General features: G+C 43.1%; 1 protein-coding gene across 2 annotated transcripts in view; it reads left to right on the forward strand.

Annotated features, from left to right (window-relative positions):
- Window positions 1–4,061, forward strand: part of rab3gap1 (RAB3 GTPase activating protein subunit 1) — a 30,016-nt gene extending 25,955 nt beyond the window's left edge. The window contains exons 23-25 of one of the 2 annotated variants that reach the window (XM_080839988.1): window positions 20–122; window positions 1,899–1,919; window positions 2,831–4,061. In XM_080839988.1, the coding sequence (XP_080696114.1) occupies window positions 20–122; window positions 1,899–1,919; window positions 2,831–3,076 (370 nt within the window). In that variant the 3' untranslated portion in view covers window positions 3,077–4,061. The remainder of the gene's footprint in view (window positions 1–19; window positions 123–1,898; window positions 1,920–2,830) is intronic. The other variant, XM_080839989.1, reaches the window with a different exon arrangement.
- Window positions 4,062–7,717: the final 3,656 nt, after the last annotated feature.

Raw genomic sequence — 7,717 nt, forward strand, 5'->3', positions numbered from 1 at the left:
TGTCTCTGTCTGTTGTCAGGTTTGTAAGCTCTTTGCTAGAGGAGCCAGAGGTGACGGTCTTGGGAGCGGGGAGGGGCCCAGCTGGCAGCATCATCCACAAGCTGTTTGTCAGCTCACAGAGGGTAAATATGGCCATCTCAACACCTCCTGGAGCCGTCACAACACATTCACACACTCATTGTCTTTCTCTCTCTTACACACACACACACACACGCACCTTACTCATTCACACACAACACACACACCGGACAGAACTGTCTGTGGATTCGGGGTGGGTTGGGATAGTGGGATAGAAAATTTGCACGTTTTGATTGCTGTCCTAATGGAGGCCTGAGCATCCCTCTTGGCTTACATGCATCTTCCTGAAGTACGAACAACAACACACCACCTGCTTTGTTGTTATCTTTTAGTTTTTCGTTCCTCTGTGTGTGTGTGTGTGTGTGTGTGTGTGTGTGTGTGTGTGTGTGTGTGTGTGTGTGTGTGTGTGTGTGTGTGTGTGTGTGTGTGTGTGTGCACGTGTGTGCACGTGTGTGAACGTGTGTGTGTGTGTGTTGCTCTGTGTGTTCAACTGCACTCTGTTACGTTAAGTCTTAAAACAAAGACATGTATGAGATTATGGTGTTCTAATGTAAATGGAACCTAAAACCGGAAGAAATTAATTTTGGCACGTGGCGCGAGTTTGCTTAAACAGTCGCTGTAACGAAATCAATTAATGAGTGAAAGCAGATGTCTTCCGTATGATTTAATGTGACGTGCAGGTAATTGAACACGTTTGCCAAGTGTTGAAGTAAGCATGCCTCAGTAACCACACGTTTCTGCTGCCTGGCTTTGTTTGTCTCATTTCTCAGCACATCCATCTGCATTAACACACTGCTCTCTGGATCAGAGAGTGAGGTTAATGTTAGTGCGTTGAGTAGACCTGAGAACGTCCATGGTCGGTAGTTGACTTGTTGCTGTAGAAATAAGGATCTTTTTATTGCCAAATTATGATCAAGGCATAAGTGTGCATGTGAACGCCCTCAAAGAATGACAAAAATAACTATTCCTACTATTCCTTCCCTGGGGTATAAAGGCAACAGAAACTCCTATTTAACCACGCAGTGCAGTGATTGGTGTACATCAATATTAGTTGTTAAAAATAATATTTGATTTGTACAGTTGATACTTTATCCAATAAGAGGCTCACTTAGTGGACTCCCCAGCATGCTTGCCTGTCTCTGCTCGCCTTCTGTATGATTTTGGAGGAAATCAAATACTCACACCTTTTTAAGAAAGCAAAGCCCATGATTGGCTATTTCCTCTAAGTTCTAAGCCTCTGAATGTGTTTTGCTTAAAACTCTCTCACAATCCGTTTTTATTTTTTTATTTTTTTTTCATTTTGGCCGACGTGAGTGTTAAATTATACCCCTTGAGTTGTCAAGCTGGAAATAGAAAGGCAATAATTATCCTGAGCATCCTATGTAAATCACTAGAAATCAGCCTTTCAAAGGCACCGAGATTTCTGGGAAGAGAGGCCGTTAGGAATCAGAGATAAATAGAGTGGAGAAGAGAACATACACCATTTTTAAAAGGAACACTTTGTTTTTTGACCAGCGCTCTCTAACGCATGCCACTAAGACTGACTGACTGACTGACTGACTGTCTGCCAATGAAAAACACCCAGTTGCATGTCTCTGTCTTGGCTTTGTGACGCATAGAGGTGTGGTGTGGTGTGGTGTGGTGGAGGCATGCTTGCAGGGATGTTATGCTGAAGACAGCAGGTGCTCTGCTGCTCTTCAACGCAACCACTGATAGTTATTGTCTTTCCTTTTGTCCTCCATTTCACTAGTTGTTTTTTTGTTTGTTTTTGCTTTGTTGTCTTCCTTTTTTCTAATGCTGCTTGACTCATCCTTGTCAAGGTGGCTGACTTCAGTGATGAGGTAACCACTCACGTACTGCCCCTCCTTCACCCCCTGTCACCTCTCAAACATACCTGTGGTCTCTCCCTGCTAATCTCTTAGCATAGATTCCAGTAGGATCACTTTTACATGCACACATGGTTAGACTGGCTATTCCTAGGATCCTTTCCCAGAGTCCCCACTAGCCTATCTACCAACTAATTCACCAGCACACCTCTCCTCCCCAGACATATTTCGTCCTGTGAAAGTTGTCTGTTGATGATAATCAGACAGTTTTTGTTGTGTTCCCCCGCATTCATTGTCTTAACCGGGATTCTTTTCGTAACAAGGATTTTCTAAGGGAGATGGAGGTTTGTGAGTTTGAGTGTCATGTGCCCCTGTCCTGTCCCCCTGGTGTTAAGAGTTTCATGCTAGAAAATTGGGTGGTTTTATTTTTACTATAGTATATCAATAGTCCTTAAATTCCAGTTGCTTCACAAGAGCTTGTTTGGAATCCATTGCTTCTGTTTGTTTTGTAATGTCTAGGGAGTATTTGTACCCCATTAGCAAAAGTTTTTACTCTTGGAATCATAACTCTACTAGTTTATTGTGCTCCTGTTCCCTGGCCAGTAGATATTTATTATTATGGTATTGTTGATTTGAAAAGACATTTTGCTAATTTGTAATCAACTTTCTAATTAGTGTAGTTTGTTAATTGCTTAGAGAGAGTAGCTGCCACACTCTCACTGTCATTATGCAAAATACATTTTCTCTGCACTAATAAGGAGAACAGTTTGGTAATATTTTCCCCTTCTCTGCTCATTAAACATGAGACATGTTTGTGTGCAGAAATGTATTTTGTTGCAGAAGCAGCCTTTAGGTTGAGGCTAGCTTGCTCACTTCATTCGCATTTCTCCTACAGCTACGTGAACTTTTTGTCCTCCTTCCTGTAGGCGGCGCTGTTGGCTCCATTGGAAGAGGATGGCGGACGGCCGGTCGGAACCGAAGACAGGAAGCCTCCGTCGGCGGGTGGAGTCCCTGACTTCCCACCGCCGGCCGGACGCGAGGTGATCCTGCGCACGTGTGTGCCACGTCCGGCGCCGTACTCCAAGTCCCTGCCCCAGCGCATGTTCTGTGTTCTGATGCGCGAAGAGTTCCGTCTGGCTGGGGCCTTCTCTTCAGATACGTCCTTCTTCTGAGAGGTGGTGGTGGTGACTAAGGCAGGGATGGGGGGGGAGGGGGACTGTTAAGGAAGTGGGAGCTGTGGGGTGCTTTGGCTAGGAACAGACGAGTCAGAGGGGGAGACCTACACCGAAGGCAGTGAGGAAGCAAAGGGTTTTCAGTGGGACTCAGTGGGGACTCGCTTTGTACTGTGAACCTGCCTTTGTTGTTCCGAATCGTTCTGCTTACAGCTTTAGCTCATATTGGGTTGGGTAATCCACTCCATGGGAGTCACATTGGCATGGGAGCTAGTCCTTTTACAAGTCAATTGACACCAGATGCACAGGTATGCGCTTTAGTTCCACTTTTTTTTGAAAAAAAATATATATATATATATTTTGGAAGAGTTAATTATTCCAATCTATCAAAATGGATCCAAAGTAAGATGCAAGTATCCCAGTGTGAAGTTATTTCTTCAGACTCGTTATTTTCAAAGTCTCTTAACACACAAAAACATTATCAAAAAATGAAACGTGTTTTAAAAAGTGTTTTAAAATGTGATCAAATCATGTCGTTTGACTATTGTATGTTGTGGGACTCCTAGTGCTGCTATGACAACCAGCCCAACGCTAGCCTAGTATTTCTCTGCTTATCTTACTTCACCTCATTCACACACTTGTTAGTGCAGTCATTGGTCATTGTCTTGTCCTTCTTCCCAACATCTGTGTAAAGGACCTTTGCTGAAAGTGCAATTATACAGGTATCTGTATATATCATAAAGATGTTGACCCTCACATATTCCAGTAGAGAGAGGTGTCATTGTCAGTGTCGTTGGTGTCTATGAACAATGGTGTTAAGTGCTATTAATAGATCATTTAATTAATTTTATCAAATGGTCTTGAAGAAGTCAGTATGTACAATGAGAAACCAGTTGTCAATGTTTGACTGACGGGGCACACTCAAGCGGTGGAACTAACCAAAGTCTGCACATGTTGGATGAGTGCAGTAGATTTACATGTACTGTAGCCTATTTCTTTGTTTAGTATTGCTTAATTACAGTCAAATTAAAAATGTAAAAGAATTGAATGGTGCAGTGCTGTGTTTTGTTTGAGCTTGTGTTGCACCATGGCTCTAAAACAATCAACTATGCATGTATGCGATCTTAATCGTGCTTAATAACTTGTGTTACTCATGATTCAGTCTGCCCAATTAATATGATTTAGAAGCAGACCAGGAGAAAATCTCAAAAGGTGCAATTTTAAGTAGATTAATATTAGTGTGCCATATGTCAACACTAATATAAATACCAAACTAGAGTTTGGGTTCATCTGCAAAGCATCATGTAAAAGATTCATCAGTGCAATTTAAAGCACTGGTGATTTTGATGGCCTCAAGAAACTTTCAGGCTATTCTTCAATCTTGGCTAGTGGGTTTTCCTTATTAAGGGTGCACAACTTGATCTGTTCCTCTGTTAATTGGTTATTTATGTTCCTAGTTATTATGAAACAGACATACTGCCTGAAAATAACCCCCTACCCCACCACCACACAAAACAACTCAAGCACACATGACGCACACATGCCAAGTTTCAGTGTAACATCATCAAGCTGTTTTTAACTTCTCTCACCTGCATTCCTCTAAGTTTCACAGGAGTGAGACGCCTGGCCACATCGTTGGCTTGGCACACAGCGCCTGGTGCTGAGGGAGAGGAGAGTTGTTAACAGCTTCATCAGTAGCTGTTGGCTGCTCTCCGAGCTTTTCCATAAAGAGCACTGCCTCCGTGCGGAAAACGCTTAAGCACTCCGAAGTGCTTGCTTATCCCTCTGTCTCTGTTGCCATAGCAACCCACCACATTTTGCATCTACCCCTGATCCCTCTGGTCTCTCACCACCCCCAAACCTCACTTGATTTTTCTCTCTCTCTCTCTCTCTCTCTCTCTCTCTCTCTTTCTTTGTCTCTCTGTCTCTGTCTCTCTTTAAAACTGGCAAACGCAGGGGTGCAGTTGGACAGAGGATGGTTTGAGAACAGCAGGCGTACTCATACACGCCCATCTCCCAGCGGACCGGTGGGCAAATTTCACTTTCGCGACTGATGGCAACTGAACGCTTTACTTTTATTCCCAGCTGCCCCTGCCGATCAAATCGTTATGAGTTAAAACCATCTGCAAATTAGGGGTAACACTAAGAGGTAAAAGATAGGCTCCGAGGCGTCATGGCCTCAAGTCTAATCATCATATCTAAGACACACAAAATTACCATAGCATTGACGTCATGGTGCTTCGGACTGTCCAGCAGTCTCCACCCTTAGGCTTAATTAGCATCAAACCTTAGTCAGCATTGAACGATTAAGTTCAGTCGGGCACAATGAAAAAGATGGGTTAGGCAGGCTAGTTAATTTGAGGTTGTAAGGTTGATATGAGAATGAATCCCAGCTGTAGGTCTGGAGGCTGGCTAATTTAGTTATGAGACCCTCTAATGACTTTTTACATGACATTCTGAGTAGCTTTCTCATTGGTGTCACTTTGATAACCACACAATAATTGTCCACATGCAATGAACTTAAATGCTGCAGAATAATCTGTTTTAAGTGTAGACTCAGTTAGAATTAATTTAAACTCCCCTTCTCCCTGAGGCACAAATTAAGAACATGTGGTCTTCTGTTACTGATCATCTCAAACACTGCTTTATTCTTAAGCGTATACTACAGATTAACAAAAGGTTTATCGCCGTTGCTTTAACACCAGAACTACAAGTAGATTAGTTGATTTGTGGATTATATTAATAGGTCACCTATCTCAATTTTTTCCCGAGCAGATTAGACGTTTCTACAAAACCCTTTCAGGCAGCGTTGCCTAAAGCAAGATCGTGATTGTAGTATTTTCCAAGTGCTGTGAGTTCTAGTGGAAAAATAGATATTGCCACGTGTGCACAGGATTGTGGTTGTCTCCTTAGTAACCATATCATAAATGTGGACCTAATTTTAAGATGTAAAATCATCACGAGTGCCATACTGTCAGATTTGACTCATTGGGATCATTTGGTTTGCCAGTTGCTCCAACCGAAAGGCAGACGAGTAGATTAGTGGCTTCGCTGTGCAGGTTCTTTATGAGGGATTAAAGTGATCCCTGAATAGGGAAAGAGAGACAGGAATGGTGTGGGTGGCGTGTGCACTCTCTGCTCAGCCATGTGCTGGATTCTGCCACAGCACCTCGGGCAAATTGGAAAACATGTTCTGTGGTGGAGATATTCCTTGTTATACAACCACCCAAAAAAAAACCAGTTGGTTTTGGTTTGGGTTTTTATTTACAAAAAAAATGCAATAAGAAAAACCTTAAAAAAACATAATTGTGTGTTCTGTAGGGATGCATAATTCTGTAAGGCTAATGTCCTCTGTTCACTGCTGACGGATGCTGATACAATTCTTGTCTGAAAATCACTTTAAGGCTGTGTTTGGGTTTTAGATGTGCCAAAGAAGGCCAGGAAGAGGAGTAAAATGAAGAAATTTGCATGGACTAAAAGAAGAGAAGAAAGAATCCTCTCCTTCTTCATTGCACTGACAAACTGCTTAAACGTAAAAAGACCAGCCTTTATTACACATTACATAGATCAGTGTTTAGAGCAGAAGAAAAATAAAAAATAAATTAAGGTTAAAAACATTTCAGTAAAATCCATTACAATTACTTTCCGTTGGCTCGTCCAAAGGGAAGACATTGTTGCTGCTAATGCACTGAGCACTGACTGCATCAACCTCTGCATCTACACAAGATGTGGATCTGAGGTTGCTCTGCTGGAATCAAGACTGCCCTATGGGAGCGCCCACTATGGCTCGCAGCGCTTTAGGACTGGAGCCTGTGAGCCAGATTGCCTCTTTAGAAAGATAGGCCTCGTCTCTTCGGAGGGCAGAAGCAGAAATCGATCCTCCTTTCTGGCTAGGCAGGGCTATAATTAGACGGCACTAGGATCACCACAAAAGAGCGCAGAGGGGTTATGGTAGGAGTCTGCACCTTCCACAACACTCCCTCAAAACCTAATCCTTTAAAAACACAACCCAAAAACCCTCTCTCAAAACAGAATATCTTATTGGGCACTGCCTACCACCCCCCACCGCATCTGGCTAATCGCGTTTTTGTATGAATGATACTCATTAGCTTGGCCTTGTTCTTTGTGGTGTGATGGTTCAGCAGACAAAAAAGAGGCTGTCATTGATTTTTTCTCTCCGAGGGTGAATTCGAGGGGGCTTTCAGAACAAAACTACAAACTGCGTCCACCCACCGTCAGCAGTGGGACCTTGGGAAGAAATTGATGCCAGTTTTCGTAGGGTCTTTGGATCCTATTTCCTTTCAATTGGCCTAGGGGCTTAAAGAGCATTAACCATTTCTGTTTTTTTTTTTTTATTCCTTTTGCCTCACAGCCTGTTTCGAAGTAGTCTCTAGTCTAGCTCATAAGCACTGACGCCCACTCACCTCCGCGCACATTAAATGCTCATTCTCGTTGGGTGCCGTGCCTCCCCCTCCCAAGCGCGTCCCCAGTCGAAACGCTGTCCCTCTGTCAGTTCCTGGCATCTCTGTTGCCGTCCTGGGGGAGTGCCTCCCACACAGCTCCAAATCATTTATCTTTTCCAAACACAAAGGAGGAGATCACAAGAGGAAAGTGATGGCGATAGAAATAATCTGTTTCATG

The sequence above is a fragment of the Sprattus sprattus genome (genome assembly GCF_963457725.1).
Source record: "Sprattus sprattus genome assembly, chromosome: 5".
NCBI lineage: Eukaryota > Metazoa > Chordata > Actinopteri > Clupeiformes > Clupeidae > Sprattus > Sprattus sprattus.